We start from the raw sequence: 18,249 nt of genomic DNA, 5'->3' as shown, positions 1-18,249 counted from the left end.
GAAGTATAAGGACTGGAATTCTAATAATCTGATTTTTCCATAAACTTAGTTTAGAAAAGATGGATATTCTTTCTCAAGGCAGGCTCCATATTGGGAAGGGCAATAAAATGATTCAAAATTATAGGTCTAATCTGTGCCTTTCAACCCAAAGAAGAAAACTATTTATTCTAACAAATATGCTACCCCTTGAAATACAATGTTTTCTTAGATGGAGAAAATGTTTACATTAACTATATTATAGCACTAATGTACTACCACTGATTTTCCTCCCCCTTTCAGTTTTGTGCTTGAGGCCTGCTTACTGAATGACTGTCATCATTTTAGGTAATAGGTAACGTAATAGAAACTGGTTTATGTTTCAAATTTTCCTCTTCCAAATGTGTTTATGTTCACATTTTATATATATCTAAAGCCTGGATGAAATCACATTGCTCAATGACCCTAAGAAAATCTTTTTACCACAATCTGAACCATGAAATAAGCACATTGAAATCATACTTCTCCCTAGTACACAATGTTTTGGTTATTACAATTTGTAGTAAAGGATTAACTCACTGGGCTTAGGGTACTCAGACCTTGCACATTCCAAAGAGAGGACCAGCCCCTTGACTGGCTCTTAAGAGATAACCTTCAACTCCTTGGAATACCGCAATAAGAGCGTCATTGTATTCTTGAGGTCCTGGGTAATGTCAGATAGTTTATTTTAAAAATATGATTTATGATGAATGCCTCTTTTTGCTGGCCTAGGGCTCTGGGCCATGCTGTATCAATTTGATCTCCTGAAAGGCTGGATACTAAGTAACTAAGGCCAGCTATATGGGAGCTCCATGCCTATGTGACCGATCATCCCAATAAAAAACCTGGACCCCAAGGCTTGGGTGAGTTTCCGTGGCTGGCAATACTTTCTACTTGTCATAGATCATTGCTGAGGATTCAGTGCTGTTCATGCAACTCTGTTGGGAGAGGATACTTGGAAGTTCGTGCTTTTTCTGTGTGGACTCTGTCATTTTTTCCTTTGCTGATTTTACTCTGTCTTCTTTTGCTATAAATCTGTCATTGTGAGTACAACAGCTTTTCTGAGTTCTGTGAGTCCTGCTAGCAAATCATCAAATCTGAAGATGGTCTTGAGGACTCCCAACATAAGCCAGTGAGATGCCACCTCATCTTAGAGATGAGAACTAACAACACTACGTGGCCTTAGAGAGTCCTCATACTTAGCTGTCTGCGTGGCATGGCACATAATTGTTGTTGGAAAAAGCAGGAGGACATTGGGGTGCTGAAGAGAGCTAATATTCAGAGATCAAATGGGCTGATCATACAGGGTCACACAGGTCCCAGATAAGGGTCCATCTTGGGCTATATGTGCAAGCTAAGGAATGTGTTTTTTGGAAACATGTGGATTCTGCCATGATATTTCAGAATATCTCTTGGTTTTTTGTTTTTTGTTTTTTTAGATGGAGTCTTGATCTTATTGCCCAGGCTGGGGTGCAATGGCATAATCTCGGCTCACTACAACCTCTGCCTCCCTGGTTCAAGCAATTCTCCTGCCTCAGCCTCCCAAGTAGCTGGGATTACAGGCACCCACCACCACACCCAGATAATTTTTGTATTTTTAGTAGAGACAAGGTTTCGCCATGTTGGCCAGGCTGGTCTTGAACTCCTGACCTCGTGATCCACCCGGTTCGGACTCCCAAAGTGTTGGGATTACAGGCATGAGCCACCGTGCACAGCCTCTTGTTCTTTTATTGACTACAAATAGGCAAAACATCAGGTATCAAGTAAATTCAATTCTATGTACTAGAGGCTTCACATATGTGATCTAATTTAATCTGTAGAGTAACACTGTAAGGCGTTATTGTACAGATTTACAGATGAGCAGAGAACTGAGAGAGGTTAAATAACTTGCTCTTGGTCACTTAGTTAGGAGACATAGCCAGGACTTAACCCTAGGCTTTCATTATCTGGGAAGATTTTGCTTTTTGTACTGAATCCAGCTGTCTATTTTGTTTCATTGCTGGAGTAGCAGTGGATGTACAAGGTGGGAACTCTAGGACATCTTCCCTATGGGTCATGATTAAAGGAAATGTTTACAGGCAAGAGAACAGGATAAGGCTACTGACTTAACTTTATTTTGTGAGTGGATGTGAAGAACTGGCAAGGCAGATATCAGATCAACGTTTGGTTGTTCCCCTGACTCCTGTGCAGTGTTGACTTACACACAATTTTCGTCCACTGAGAAGAATCCATTTGAGAATGACCCATTCTGTATTATCCCAGTCTACCCAAAAGCTGAAAGGTTGGATCAGCCCAATTGCTGAGAAAAAATTTAAAGATTATAAAAGAGAACAGAGTAGATTTTATAAAATTCACTCCAAACTTCTGTTAATTTTGTCAATTAACACTTCAGTTGATAAAACACTCTTTCTCTTTTTTTCTTCAAGATTTTTAATAATGAGTTTTACTGTTTTTGAACTCGGTTGACTCATAACATTTTCTTTAACTTAATTTTAACCTAAGTTTTTAAACTAAATTTTTTATTTAATTAATTTCTATTGTTTTAATCTGGTGTCAAGATGTTTTGGATATGAGCATGACTGACTTTCTCTATTTTCAGGATTTGGGAGTGGTTTTGATAAATCATTATTATTTGGAGGATTTTTTTAGTGTATGAAAATTTCTAAGAAGATGCCTTAAACAGTTAAAAATATTAGAGAGGAAAAAATAGATAATTCAATGGGAAATAAAATACATTGCATTTTTCTTTTCTTATGCTTTTTTCTAATTTCCATATTCATCCATATATGTATGCACCACACACAAAAATATGACTATAAACAGTTACAGGGAAATTCACCTTGAAGAATAGTGGAATGAAGCATATGATTTCAGAGAATACAATTCTATTATAGTAATGGCATTATTTAAACATTAAGAGTGGCCAGTCTGTGACTAATTTTAAAAAAACACTATTATTTTAAAGTAATCTCTATTTTACTAATCATGCACATTCACATATATCTTATTTATAGGAACTCTCTGCACTTTTATGGGACTATTTCAGGGCTGCCTAAATATTTTTCATTCAACATCTTCAGTTTTAGTAGAAGCTTAATTCTTATTTATTTAGCGCATTAATTTCTTTATTAAATACACATTTACTGAAGGTGTACTTTGCGCTAGGCCTTTTCTAGTGCTGGGGAGAAAGCAGAGCACAAAAGCACAAAGCCTCTTTTTCATAAAAGATGCTTTTATGAAGTGTCTATTCTTGTAGGGGAAGGTACTAAACAAACAAATCAAAATATAACAAGTCAGGTCATAGGGCTGTGAAGAAAACAAAAACAGGTAAGAGGAAAGAGAGAAAAGCCAGGGAGGGGGCTACTGTATGCTTCCAGGCACGTGGGCAACAAGTGCTTGACATGCAAGAATGAATGAAGGGCAGGGTCTGCTATTTGGACCCAATGAAATTGAAACCAAAGGACTTTTTATCTTTAAGGTAGAGAAGAAAGAGTTTAAATAGGGGCAACCTGACAGCAAAGATTTGTTAGCATTGGGCCTGGGCTTGGGGTCGTAAGTTTGCTCTCTTGGCTTAGCTATTGGTCAAATGGATGTCCTTTCATGCCCTTCAATGTCCTTCACCTCCCCTGACACAGTTTCCACATTCCCAAAGTAGCCACATCCAGCAGAAACAGAAAGAAAAGAGTCAAGTGCAAAGCAGACTCTTTGGATAAAAAAAAGTAAGTATTACGCTTCACATAATTTCATAGTTATTATCTGTATGACTGTTGGATACAGCTCCTGCTGGTGCTTGCATCCTATCGCTTTTTAAAAAATTAGTATCGACACTACCTGATATATTGAATAGTTACTCTACGCACTTTTACAGCACCTCAGTGAGCTCTGGTAAATCCCCACTTTCCTTTTTGTAGTTTATTATAATAATAAGTGTAAGAACACAGCCTAGAAACCCCTCTCTTAGTTGGGATGACAGTAAAAAGCTTCAGGCAGACCTGAAGGGCCTCTTACATCCATTGGGACTCAACCTTGTCACACTTCCTGACCATGGGATCACTGTTAACCCAGGACACCAGCCGCAGCTCTGGGGTGGCAGCATCACCTCATGCTTGGCCTGATTCCACATGAATTGCATAGGTCTGTCTCCTTCATTCAACAGTCTTCCTCATCTCAGTCAATATGAACGAGCTGTTTTGTCAGCTCAGTATAATTGAACACACAGACTTTTTTTCTTTGTAAATTAAGCCATACTTGTGATGAATATTTAATGCTTGGCCTAAGTCCACAATCTATGTTAACACAGATTCAAACTGTAACTCTTTTAGTGGTATATCCCAAACACAGATAAAAATGATTTGAGATCTCATCCTGTGATGGAAACTTCATTGGAAGAGTGGGCAGAGGATTTTGAACCATATTTGCACTCACTGAAATTACAAACCCAAGAGGAATAAGAGAAAAACCGATCTATTAGCATGCTTCTCCCTCTGTCTCTGGTGTTCCCTCTCCCTTTCAGAAGTCTAGTATCGCCCTGGATATTCTCTGCTTGTTCCTATTCAGAGAAATGTTTCAAATCATCCCAGGGCTCATTTGTACCAAGATGCTTTCCATCATTATCTCTCAGTTCACGTTGAATATTTCAAAAGTTATTTCAGGTTTGAAAAACAGTTAGGGAGCCTGAACATGGAATCATCCAGAGCCACTTCATTCATTCATTTATTTCTTCATTTTCATTTGTTCTTCATAAGAAAAAGGGGAAAAAAACTCCAAGTTCTCTGTGAGATGATGGGTAAATTGCATCTTAGAAGCGAGAGTGTGTCTCCCAGTGATAGGAATGGATAATAAAATCCTATGCCAATTTAAAATGCTATTACCTGCCTGCATTCCCCAGTATCTTTCCCCTTAGATGGCTCCCACATAGGAAGCATTTTTAAAAAAATTATTTCCTGCTATTTTCTTCAGCACCCAGGGAGCTTCATTAGAGAAATAAAGTGAAGGTAGGTACATTTGACAAGAGACAAATGATGTTAGGGAGAAGCTCTCTGATGAGGCAGTTTGCAATTTATCTGTTCAGCAGAGTATCTCTGCCTTGTCAGGAGGCAGGTCTGGCATCTGCTTCAAGAGCGACATATGGCTGGTGTTAAACACTGTCAGTTCTGCAGAGGTGAGCCTATACACATCCAGGACAGGAAGAGCTGAATACACCAACTGTTTGTAGATCCGGCATTTTTCCACATTGGCTCTGCTTACTGAAATGTGGCAGAAGTGAGGAACACAAACCGGTTCTGCAAAACTCACAGGTATGTTGTTCCTCCTCTTCCCCAACCAGCCACCTTCCCCACGGCCACATTCCTACAATAAAATGCTCTTCAACTTGTCCTTGCACTGGTTTGGCTGATAATGGTGGCTACTCTTGTCAAGTTTTTATCTGGGGCAAGTACATCCAGGAAGCTAAAAATAGCAGTTTTGCTAGTAGCCAGTCACAGCCTTTCAAATTACCTAAAAAGCAAACTCTTTCTTCTCTCCTGCAAGTCAAGACACCCACTGTAACACTTTTCTTGAACATTTTAAAGACATGTGTGATCTTAACCCCGAAGGAATTCACATATTCTCGCAAGTTATTTTATTTGCAAATGACTTACTGTCATCATGCCATCCAAAAGGCCAGTCTCGGGCCTGGGTGGGGCCTGCAGTCTCTCCATGGACCACTTCTCAATGATGGATGACACGTGAGGGTTGTCAATGTTAAGCAGCCGAAACCCGGTCATGTTTACGCCGCTGTACCTGTAGAGCTCCAGATCCAAAGCGAATAAGTCCTGCATAGTATCAAAAAGGATAAAGTGAAAAAGAATTAGCATTTCCATGTTTTTATGCAAAAGAAAATTAATGCTTGTAGCAGCAACTAATACAGTGATCCCTCTTATCTGTGGTTTTGTGGTTCATGGTTTCAGTTACTTGCGGTCAACCACATTTGGAACATGTTAAGTGGAAAACTTCAGAAATAAGCAATTCGTAATTTTAAAATTGCACACCATTCTGAGTAGCTTGAGGAAATCTTGAGTTGTCCCATGCTGTCCTGCCTGGGACATGAATTATTCCTTTGTCCAGAGTCTCCATACTACAGATGCCACCTGCTCATCAGTCCCTTCATAGCTGTCTCAGTTACGAGGTCGGCTATTGTGGTATGGAAGTACTTTGGTAAGTCACCCTTACACTTCATAATGGTCCCAGTCTGCAAGAGTAGTGTGCCTAATTTATAAATTAAGCTTTATCCTAAGTATGCATATATAAGAAAAACATAATCTATATGGGCTTTGGCACCATACTAGATTTCAGACATCTATTGGAGGTCTTAGAACATGTACCCATTGGATAAAGTGGAGCTGCTATAGATTAAAACAAAATGGCAGCCATACCACACTATTTCAATAAAAGAACATCTTTCCCATTGTTTTCCATTCACATTCTGCCCTAAAACTTCTAGGGCAGTCATCAGTTTTCATTTTCATCTGTTTTATTTTTGCCGTACCGTTAGAGTTTGGATAAGTCAAGAGGAGGAATTTGGCTGTTGATAATTAGTACATCCTTGGTCACAGGCTGTGACATTCTAAAAAGCTAAGAATTCTGTTCCCAGTTTATAGCCTTTGGGGTATTGGAAAAAGTACTTATTCCCATTTGGTTCCGTGCTTTTATTTTACAGATGAAGAAACTGAGGTTCTGAGTGGTGATGTGACCAGGACAAGAATAAACCACTGGCAGTACCCACTCTTCTCCATCAAATCTTGCACCACAGGCTGTTCCAGGTCTTGCCACAAAGGTGAAATTTGAAAACTGCATATGCGTTTGGCAGGAAAATCACTCCTGGCAGAAAAAAATCACCTCCTGGCTTGTTGAAAAGAACTCATCTTTCACACAATGAGGGCATGAAGAATGTTCACTGAACATAGGCTCAGAATAGGAACCAAAGGATTCTCTTCAGAGGATATGTTAGAGCACAAGGCTGCATGGATGCAAGAACATCTTAATAAGGGAACCCATTCCCTTTCAGACAATGTTTCAGGAAAAAAAAGTTGAGCTCATCCTAGTGTTTTCTATTACAGTTTTTCTATTACAGACGAGGCTGGGTGCAAACCAGAAGTTTCTAAATTGATTCACATTTAAGACAGGCTTATGTAATAATTTCAACTTTTTTCTTATATGAAAAGACTAGATTAAAAAATATATCATTATCATTTCAGAAGAAACGCAACTTTCAAAATAACATTTAACAGGAAAAATACTTCCATAAAAGTTTCTTAACAATGTAACCGGTTTCTGAAAGTGCAGTGCAAGACAGGACATTATTCGTGATGATTACAGGTACTGAAGAGCAGCAGATTCAGAAACACTTCGCGATTTGCATTTGCGGAAGATGCATACAAATTTATTCTTTTGATGAACTCTCTCTTTCCCAAGATATATTTGGGTGAGGCAGTAGAACTATAAAAGCACAGCTCTGTGCTCCTAGATCAACATCAGAAAGGTGTACAATACTGCCTTTTAAAGCATTATATATTTTTTCCTTAACACTAAGTAACTTTTTTTTCTTTAACTTTTATTAATACTCATGGGCAAGAATGATAAGAACATAAAAGCCAACCAGGACAGAATGCAGATAAAATCAGAGGAAAAGGATGAAGGAAGCAAAGTTAAAGAAGAAGACCCAGGAAAAAATGAGTCCGTTAGTACACTCAGTGGATAGAAAGACAGTTAACTCCAGTCTCAGGAGGTAAGACAGAAACTTCGAGAATACACATGAACCCCCTCAGAGAATCATTACATAGATTTAACGTGCTAAAATAAAGCACGTTAAACATGTGCAAAATTAGGTTGTCCTACAATTTAGGGTTTCCATGCAACAAAGAATATCGGAAGTCCAAAATCCAATTTGCTACATCCCCTTGTGCATGCAGAATGAGTGTTAGGGGTGAAGAGGAATAAAAGCGCACTCTTATTCATCCTCTGTGGTCTCCTAGCCTTGTTAGATTCCATTGTTGATATTCCTTCTCAAATTTCTCCCACACCAGCTCTTCCAGGGTGTGTACACCTGGAGGGGGTGGAAAGTTCCGAGGCAGATGGCCATGTCACCTTGAGTAACCCTCAGGTGTTCTTGGTGATGGGAAGAACCATACTTGTGAGCAGAGTAAGACACTTTGCAGTTCCCAAGTTTTCCCTCAGCTGTTCTCAAAGATGACATGATCAAGAAGCAGGAAGAGGCAGATGGGAAGACGATGCAAACCTTAGTTCAGGAATTTCTACCCTGTACCCACTTCCACCCTATGCTCAGTAGCAGTAATGATTTTGACAACTATCCCAAAGCATTCATTTCGTGGTGTCCTCTGCACTCTCAAAGATAATTGAGTCAGAAATAGAATTTACTACTTCGGATCCTTATTGTAAATTCTTTGAATTCCCCTACTCACTAGCTTGGCAGTTGAATTTGCTAAAATGGTACTGTTACTGAGTCCCCCAGAATCCAGGTCGAATTTAGCTGATGCACTCTTACAGATTAGAAAACAAGCTTGATTCTGTTTTTCTTCTCATGTAAGAAAGTGGAGTGTGTGGGTGTGTAGGTGGGGAGGTGGGGGCTGTCACTGATTTCTGAAATTGACTGAATGAAAATTATCACATCGTTTTGATGTGTTAAATACCCTAAATCATTCTCCATGATCAGATAGTCTCTCAAAATTTAAGATGTCCTATGGTTTCTTTTGGGCTTCTAAGGCTTAGGACCATGATTTTTCTTAATGGTGCATAATGTTCAATGTGCAGAGCATCTCCAAAACTCCCCTTTTTGAAGGTTTTTCAAACATCTGACAGGTAACCCCTGGCTAACCCAGCTATCTACTGGACGCAGGCAGGAAAGCCACATCAAATCAATGAATGCCAGCCACACTTGGATGCACCTTCTAATGTATATAAAAATTATAGATGATGCTTTTTTATGAATAGTTTTTACTGTAATAGTTTCTATTTAATGGAATTTTCATTTTAATCCCTTTCTGAATGCATATGCATTGATACAAGTTAAAAAAGGAAAGAAAGAAAGAAGCCTGCTGCTCAGCATTGCTGAATTTAGAGGATTCTTAGGAAAGTAAGGCAAGTCTCCATGACAATATCCTGCCTTTGACACTGGTGAGGCTGACTCTGAAATAACTGTGTGAAGACCTACCATGTGGAATACATTTCTCCCAGATGCACTTACCAAGGTTGTGAAAAAGTAGTGATAGTACTCGGTCATCATGCCCATAAACAGAATCTGCAAAAGAGAAATAAGGGGAAAGAATCAGGAACAGAATTATAATAAGAATGGGATAATTTCTAGGGTGACTACAAATGCTTGGGAACATAGAACAGGAAGGGACTTTAGAAATCCACAAACTCAGCAGATCAGAAACCTGAGGCAAATGAGTGGCTGGTGTGGAGCGGGCCAACTGACCTCCAGCCAACACTATTTCCATTACACACTGCTTGACCTACATCAAAGTAATGGGTCTGATGATCAAATTTAAAAATAGTTTGGGCCAGGTGCAGTGGTGCAAGCCTCTAATCCCAGCACTTTGGGAGACCGAGGCAGGTGGATCACTTGAGGTCAGGAGTTTGAGACCAGCCTGACCATCATAGAGAAACCCTGTCTCTACTAAAAATACAAAATTAGCCGGGCTTGGTGGAGCATGCTTGTAATCCCAGCTACTCAGGAGGCTGAGGGAGGAGAATCGTTTGAACCCAGGAGGCAGAGGTTCCAGTGAGCCGAGATCTCGCCATTGCACTCCAGCCTGGGCAACGAGAGGGTTTTGTCTTTCCCACTGCCTAAGTGTCTGAGCAATCTCATACTTAGCAATATGTATTTTATTGATCTCCCTAGCTTACGACTTAGCATAATGCCACCCTCATTATGAGTAGAACTCATTAAATGTTGAATTGTCAATAATGGCATGTAGATATGTTTAAATGAAGATTTATAAATGAGTATATCTCCGAAACCTTTCTCTCTCCCCCTTTTCCATGAGTAGGTGAAGAGAGGATTCATTTATAGATAAAAGGACAGGGACTGTTCTGACGCCAATTTCACACTGTTTCTTCATGCTAATTCTCAAATAGCTAAATAGCTACTTGGATCGGGATAGTTCCAGACATTCTGTGAGTGTGTATATTGTTTTTACTTTGTGAAAGAAGGAAAAAAGGAGGTGGATAAGAAGGACATTAAACTGTGATCTTACTTTTGGAGTCCCGGAAATGGTGTCAACTGAGAAGAAGCTGCAAATGGTTTGGAGATAATTCTTTCTAAATATGAATAAGGATATCCCTTTCCTTGGATAGATTACCAGAATAATCATTTGGGTGCTTTTTTTCTTTTCTTTTTTTTTTTGTCTTTGCATAGAAATCATACAAATGAAGAGAGAAGACATAGAAATCACATTTCCAAGGTAGTTTTCCCCACAACTCTGGTCAATTCCGGATGCAAGTAAAAATCCCCTCTGGAAGTTTTTATATCAAAGATTCTTAGACTCCATCACAGGGACATCCTGAATTAGGATTTCTGAGAGTGTAGCCTGGATTTCTCCATTTCACAGCTGTGTTTGAAAATCACTGCTCTATGGAAAACATGTACATTTGCATTAAATAACAAAGACTTTCAGATCTTCAGTTGAAGAGATGGATTGTAAAGGTCTGGGGAAAGGCACTGCAAGTTATCAGAGGTTCTGGAAGGTGCCTAAGATATGTGAACTAGAATGATTTTACATGAAAGGGCATAAGAAATAAAGAGGGTATTAGATGACAGCACATAGCCGTGTGAAGACCACTCCTACACTTCTCAACAACGTCTCTACTAACGTGAAAACCAGAGGAATATTTAGTGAAATTGTAATGTCATGAACATGAGACAAATGACAGGAAACTCTGTCCATGAATCATCAGCCCACAGGATGTAAGTCACTCCTATGGTGACAACAAGACCAGGCACACTAAAGGATTTTTTTTTTTAAAGGGTAGACTTGCTTTAGTGCCATCAATAACATTTAAGGCCATGCATGGTGAGGTCTTGTTAGCTGTTCTCTTATATCATTTGAGCATAAAGAGCTGGCCTGCCAGGGTCAGTCAGAAATCCTATTTTTCACTTTGGTCATTAGATAGTGTAATTGCAGCCAAGATTACCTCTTGAAAGGGAACTGAGCAAGTTTTATGTGAAGATATAGAGCTGGATATTAAGGTTTAAAATTTTGTTTCTGAAACTGAAAATAGAACACAAAGGCATTTGTGTTTATAGCTTTTCACTTGGGTAAAATTTTCTTTTAAACTTCATTATGGAGGCTTTGGATCCCCTGTTAAGAGAGAAGCAGTTTTTTAAACAACCATTTAACTAATTATTTTTATTATTGTATTTTAAAATTCCTGGAGGTAAATATTCATTTGATATGCCTCTTAGTGTTAGAAAAGAGATATTAAAATGCAGCGAATAAACAGCCAACAGGCCGGCTGTTATTGTAAAAAGAACCCTGAGGTCCTCCAGGTACACATTTTATTTGCTGTAGTAGAAAAATCCCCGTTCGTTTTCCTACCTACTAGGTTGTATTACCGCCTCCTGGTTCTTCCCTTGAATTTACTAGAAATGGAAATTAAGAAACGAATCCAGTCATTGATCATTGGCCTGTCAACTTTGTGGACACTCACCCAGGTGAATGAAAAACATCTTGATAAGAACAACAAAGTTAATGGCACCAAAGGCAGTGCTTTTAAAAAGGTTGTTCTTGTGATGGTCTTTAAGCTGGTTGAGACCAGTAGCCCTGTCATATAATTGTAGCATACTTTATCAATAAAATGATTGCATTCCCATTTTGATTTTCTCTCTGCATGTTGGTATTTCAACTAAAAGTCATTGAGGGATTCAGAAAATGTCACATCAAAATAAATGTCAGTTTTAAAAACAAAAAGTATAATCACGATACGGGGAGTTTTCTAATAGTTCTTTGCAGAAATTACTTTTTCCTGAGAATGAGTAGCTTCTTTGAATTTTGATACAGTATTTGTCTGCCGAACTGACCAAGTGGTGCTGACCTAGGCAGTATGTATACTTTATTAGGGCAGTATTGCTAGGAACCATCTCTGGCTTTACTTGTCACAAATTAATTTTTTTTTTTTTGGCACGAAACACATCATGTCACACACACTAAAATGTATTAAAGGCAGCTATCAATACTGTTCATACGGATAGCATATTCCTCTGAATTGCTTCCACTAATATGTTCCTCTAATAAGGCTCATTTCTTTTTTTTATTTTCATTTTGTTTTTGAAACAGAATCTTACTCTGTCAACCCAGGCTAAAGTCCACTGGTATGATCTCGGCTCCCTGCAACCTCTGCCTCCTGGGTTCAAGTGATTCTCCTGTCTCAGCCTCCTGAGTAGCTGGGATTATAGGCGCGCAACACCACGCCCGGCTAATTTTTATATTTTTAGTAGAGATGGGGTTTTACCATGTTGGCCACGCTGGTTTCGAACTCCTGACCTCAACTGATCCTCCTGCCTCGGCCTCCCTAAGTGCTGGGATCACAGGTGTGAGCCACTGCACCTGACCAAGGCTCATTTCTTAATGGATTTAATCTTATTAAACAACTTTTGACATATCATTGACTTAGATTGACAGTTAAAAACAACCCAGCCCTTTTGTTAACATTATGTATCTAAAATAGGCAGGGTGTGGAATATCTATTGATTTTGGAAGATTCCTAGTGTGGATGTCATCAGTACTATTTTTCCAGTTTTCCAACTCAAAGGGCACATACTAGGATTGCCTTTTCTAGTCTCTTGGGCTTGGGTAGGGGTATGTACTGATTCTAGCCAATGAAGTGGAGATGATTCTGACATATGTCACTCTCCAGAGATCTCAGTTCCCTAATATCACTAGCATTGTTATCAGTGCCAGAACAAGCTGTTCATTTTTGAATAAATACATTTTTCTGTTTCATGAATACTGCAAGTCATGTAAATCGTCTTGTTTACAACTTTGTTTTGATTGCTAGGAGGTTTAGGGTCAAAATTATGGGTCTTCCTTTGGCAACTAGTCAGGAGCACGGGGCATACATTTTTTTGTGTGCTAATGTTATCCAGCTTTACGTCTTTGTTACCTACTTTTCTCCTTTGTGCCAACTCTCCTCCCTTTTAAAAACATTTATTAGTTTGTTTCAAATATATTTTTCTAGGCAGCTCCAATTCTTTATAGAATAACGATATTACAAACAAACAAATAATCATGATTGGGACAAGTCAAATAATTTTTCCCCATATAAACAGGCGGAATTCTTCAGATCTGATGTAGCTGAGCTGGGTTAGAGTAATGAAAAAAAGGTTTCCAACAAAACAGTTTTTCCCCCTAACTCCGATGATCACCATTGATAGTTAATTCTAATCTATATTGTTACAGAATTAATTATAAGAACTCAAAAGACATCAATGCCAAAAGACTTAAGCTCCTGCATTCTTAGGACCTTCCATTCCATCTAGATAACATCATTCTTAAATCAGAGGCAGGGGAGTGGCTTGTAAATGCTTTCTCCGTATCATGCTACTCTACATGGAAATACCATAAGACTATTCCATTGTTTCAGTAGCTAAAAAATAATTACTGCTTTATTTTATTTCCAGTAAATGGGTCATCAGAAGGCAGAATAAAAACTCAATGCCAGCCAGGCATGGTGGCTCACGCTTGTAATCCCAGCACTTTGGGAGGCCGAGGTGGGCAGATCACCTGAGGTCGGGAGTTCGAGACCAGCCTGACCAACATGGAGAAACCCCGTCTCTACTAAAAATAAAAAAAATTAGTTGGGCGTGGTGGCACGTGCCTGTAATCCCAGATACTCGGGAGGCTGAGGCAGGAGAATCACTTGGACCCAGTAGGCGGAGGTTGCGGTGAGCTGAGATCAGGCCATTGTACTCCAGCCTGGGCAACAAGAGTGAAACTACGTTTCAAACAACAACAACAACAACAACAAAACCTCAATGCCAGCTGGCTCTTGAAAGGACAATTCTAAGGCCCCATTGTTATCAATATATCCTGAGACACAGTCCTTGCTCACTGACAACAGTGATCCCTCATTGGTCCAGCTGCTTTCTGGAATTTTTGCCACAGAACGCTCATGACCTTGTTCACAGTGATATTGACCTTCTTAGTCTAGTCTAGTTGTTCCTGGCTGTGATGATCTCTTAGATCTTGATGGGTGAAGTTATCACATACAGCCTGAGCAGCACCAAGGCCGTATTTTAGTTTGTCTTGTGAGTCCTCAATGAAGTCTAGGTAAAGATGACCAGGACGTAGTTCATAGGGGTCTAATGGCTGTGGTTGGTGACAGAGTCATTCTATAAAATACAGGGAAAGTCTTTGGCTCAGAGTCTTCCAACAACACGTGGAGGTATCTTAAGAAGCCTGCACCGTGTTTCAGTCTGATCATTTTCTGGAAGGTAATGCAGAGCTATGGAGACACCAATGAAAAATTCCTCTCCACAAATTCTCAGCAACCATCACTAAGGGAAATCCGTATGTCAGACATAATTGGTCTGCTGTTGCTATTGTGGTAACAGAAACTCAAAATGGAACCTGGAGTGCTCCTGAGCAACTTTGAGGTGTTCTTGTAATATTTATGTTTTTTTTTTTATTACTGTTTTTTTTCCATTGAAAAATAGGCATCTTGGAAGTTTATACTGACTAAGCTGAAGTGTATTTCTCTTTTTATAGCCTTTCTCAATATCAGGATAAATTCTAAACCACCAGACATGGTTTGTAATCAATAATTTCAAGTGAATAACTTCCAAATGTGTGAACATGCAATGTGGCTAAAATAATGGTTTCACCTCGAGATAGAAATAAGGTATTTTTGGCACAAGAGTCTTCAGGAAACCAAGTGAATGATAACAAAGTCTCTGAGCAGCAATTTTAAGAAGAAAGTTTGAGCTTCAGAGTGTAGCTCTTTTTTATTTGTTAACTGTAATATTTTAGACTGCATCTATACTATCCTCTGAGCCAGATGCCTCTTTGGCCATGCAATTTTTAATGGTGGTCATCAGTAGAACAAGGTAGATATAAAACAGTCTTTAGATCAGCGTTTATTGCTATGGAAAGTACATTCATGCCACACTGAGTGATTATAGCTTACACCTACAAAAGGAACAGTGGAATGTACAGAAAATGGCATTAGACCCCACAAAGAACCTGATATACAGAAAGATACCCATCTCCTTATGGAGAAGGCTAAATAATGGTTCTCTAAAGATGTCCACGTCTTAATTCCAGAACCAATTAATATGTTCCTTTACATGGAGATGGACTTTACAAATGTGATCAAACAAAAGATTTTGAGACGGAGTGATTTCTCTGAGTTATCTAGGTGGGCCCGATGTCATCACAATGAAAACAACAGGGCCTTAAGGCAGAGAAGGTGTAAATGGGAACGTGTAAATGGAAGGAGAGGGAAAGAAGGAGTGTGACGCAGGGCCACAAGACAAGGAATGAGGACAGTCTCTGTAAGTAACAAAAGGCAAGAAGTTGGATCTTCCCCAGAAGCTTCCAGAAGAAAAGCAGCCCTGCTGACAAAATGATTTTAGATTTCTGATCTCTATAACTATAAATGAATATGTTGTTTAAGCCACTAAATTTGGAATAATTTGTTACAGCAGCAATGGAAAACCAATACATCTCATTTTCTCATCTTTCTGTGATTACGGCATATGAAATTGCCATAACCCTAACTCCAGTGATTGGTACATTACTGCAGCTTTGGTAACGTCAAAAACATGTATCATGTTTTTGGAAAAATTGACTTTTTTTTGGTTTGAGGTTGACAGCTTGCTAAATTTCTCTGTTTCCTCCATTCACTTACACGTATTAACCACATGCATGTACACAGGTGATAAGCTAACCACAAGTCTAGGGTTTTTCCTTGCATTTGAAAACTGTGCTATACGATTTATAAATCCAGCCCCCTTTTCTTCTGCCTCCAAGTTAAACTAAAGAAAAGCAGAAAGTATTCCACAAAGAGTTGATGAATTAAATAACTGTACTATTTGGAAGTTCTTCTCAGTCTTAACTCCTTTATAAGCTTCTCTCCCTGGAGGTATGGTCTGCAAGAGAAAGGAAGCTCATACTAATAGATATTAATAAGTGGAGTGGAAATCATTGGGGTTGAGTTTAGCTTAGAAGATGATCCTACTAGAAGAGCCAGATTGCATCACCCAGGTGCACAACAGATGAGATTATGCTATTTAAGGAGGCCAGACTGCTGAGAACAGAGCAGGAAAAGAAGATTTCCCATGGCAGAATGAAATAGGCAATCTGGTAAATAGGAGAGAATGGAACTTTGGGGGCAATTACATGAATCTAAAAAATAACCTCTCTGCAACATCTAGGGAAAATTGGTGGAAAGATGATATGTAAGACAGAATACAGGGGAAAGAAATTTTAACAGCAAATTATTGAACAAAATCTAGAAGCTGGAAGGTAACAGAATAGTTTGAATTATTATCTACCCCAGATGATTCAGTGTAATCTTTTTGTAATAAGCTTCTTTCATAATGATGTTCATGAAAACTATACTTCAAATCTGCTTGAAAGTCACCTTTTGAAGGAGAGACAGGGGCGCAGCCATTAAATGGTGATCTTGCTGGTCTCATGAGATCTCTAGTACCCAGTAAAGTCTTCATGAGTCTGGGCCTTGATCTTCAACTTTTTGGGTGACTTGACTTTGTCAACTTATCTGAAAATTATCAGGCTTAGAAAACAGTTTATATCAGTGTTTCTCAGTATATTATTAGAACCAACAAGAAACTTTTCCAAAATACCAATGCCTGAGCCTCCTTCCTAAATATTCTGATTTATTTGGTATGGGGTATGTTTCAGGCATTGATAGTTATTAAAAACTCCCCAGGTGATACTTATGTACAGCCAGTGCTGAGAACCACTGATTTATATTAACCAAGCTCATATTTTTAAGCTACAACAATAATATTCACAGTGACTGCTTGCTGAGTGCCACAGCATGATGTTCACTACAGTAATAGGTTCTTGACATTTAATTGGAGAGGAAGTGTTATTCCTCATTTATAGATCTGAGAGACAAAGCATAGTTATGGTATCTGAATCCAGGTTTGATTTCAATCTTGGGATCTTAGGGCTTTATTAATTTCTTAATTGATAATAGGAGGTGTAAGTGGCAGGAAAGTTAATAATTTGCACAAAATTCTGCTGGAGTTTGAGAATCCAAATAAAAGCATATGGTTATTTAAGACCAAAGTTAGAACCACAGGAGTCAAAGCTTTACCTTAAGTAGGATGCATCGATCCATCCACCAGAGTTTGTTAAGTTTCCTGTCTACTTGTGAGGGAGCCTCCTGTGTAAATGCTGGACCCAGCTGTGTAAGGGCCTTCTTTGGACGATATTCCAGGGACTAGGAGGTGCTTCACTCACAGTTCTTCTTCTGTAAGAATTCAGACCTACCTTGATCTCCTATTATGACATCCCTCAAGATATTTGAATTAATTAGATACAGTTTTTCTTGTGATTTTAAATCCCTTTAGGTCACATTTGGAAATAACTTTAATCTCCTTAATGGAGTAAGAAAGGATAGTTTCTAAAAATTTGTAACAGATTTTTTTTTGGCTAAAAGGGTATATTAGACATAATAGATATTTTTGTAATAGATGTTATAATGACAGTGGGAACAGGTGTGGAGAACTCTGCACAGCATGCTAAGAAATGTGTCCTTTATTCTTAATGCAACATCCAGGGTGGGGAGGGTGGCACTCAGCAATTTCAAACATGGAGGTATAACATCAGATATTTTACTCAGAATGAATAGTGTTTGAGACTATGCAGAGGATAGTTAGGAAATAGGAGGGGAAAGGAACTTATGGCAGAGAGATCAATTATATTAGTACAGAAAGAAGATGATGAGAGATAGAGAAAAGGAGGTTGAATCTGAAACATATTCCGAGGGCAGAAAATCTCCAGTTTGCTAACTAATGAATGTGAAAGGCGAGGACAAGTAAGGTGAATTTCTTGGGTTCTGGCTGCAGTAATTGGACAAAATTTCTTTTTCTTTTTTTTTCCTTTGAGACAGAGTCTTGCTCTGTCGCCCAGGCTGGAGTGCAGTGGCCGGATCTCGGCTCACTGCAAGCTCCGCCTCCCGGGTTCACACCATTCTCCTTCTTCA

The 18,249-nt window shown here is 38.9% G+C and overlaps 1 protein-coding gene across 5 annotated transcripts in view; it reads right to left on the bottom strand.

The window, feature by feature from the left end:
• The window catches only part of GRIK1 (glutamate ionotropic receptor kainate type subunit 1), a 416,597-nt gene that overhangs the window by 110,037 nt on the left and 288,311 nt on the right, over positions 1–18,249 (bottom strand). For all 5 annotated transcript variants that reach the window (XM_017856143.1, XM_017856153.1, XM_017856176.1 and 2 more), the window contains exons 5-6: positions 9,257–9,310; positions 5,655–5,828 (exon numbers count right to left, since the gene is read on the bottom strand). In XM_017856143.1, the coding sequence (XP_017711632.1) occupies positions 5,655–5,828; positions 9,257–9,310 (228 nt within the window). The remainder of the gene's footprint in view (positions 1–5,654; positions 5,829–9,256; positions 9,311–18,249) is intronic.

Source organism: Rhinopithecus bieti, unplaced genomic scaffold (assembly GCF_001698545.2).
Source record: "Rhinopithecus bieti isolate Rb0 unplaced genomic scaffold, ASM169854v2 scaffold_1295, whole genome shotgun sequence".
NCBI classification, from domain to species: Eukaryota; Metazoa; Chordata; class Mammalia; order Primates; family Cercopithecidae; genus Rhinopithecus; species Rhinopithecus bieti.
Note: the sequence above shows the minus strand (reverse complement) of the source record. Positions and strands in the feature narration are given on the sequence as shown.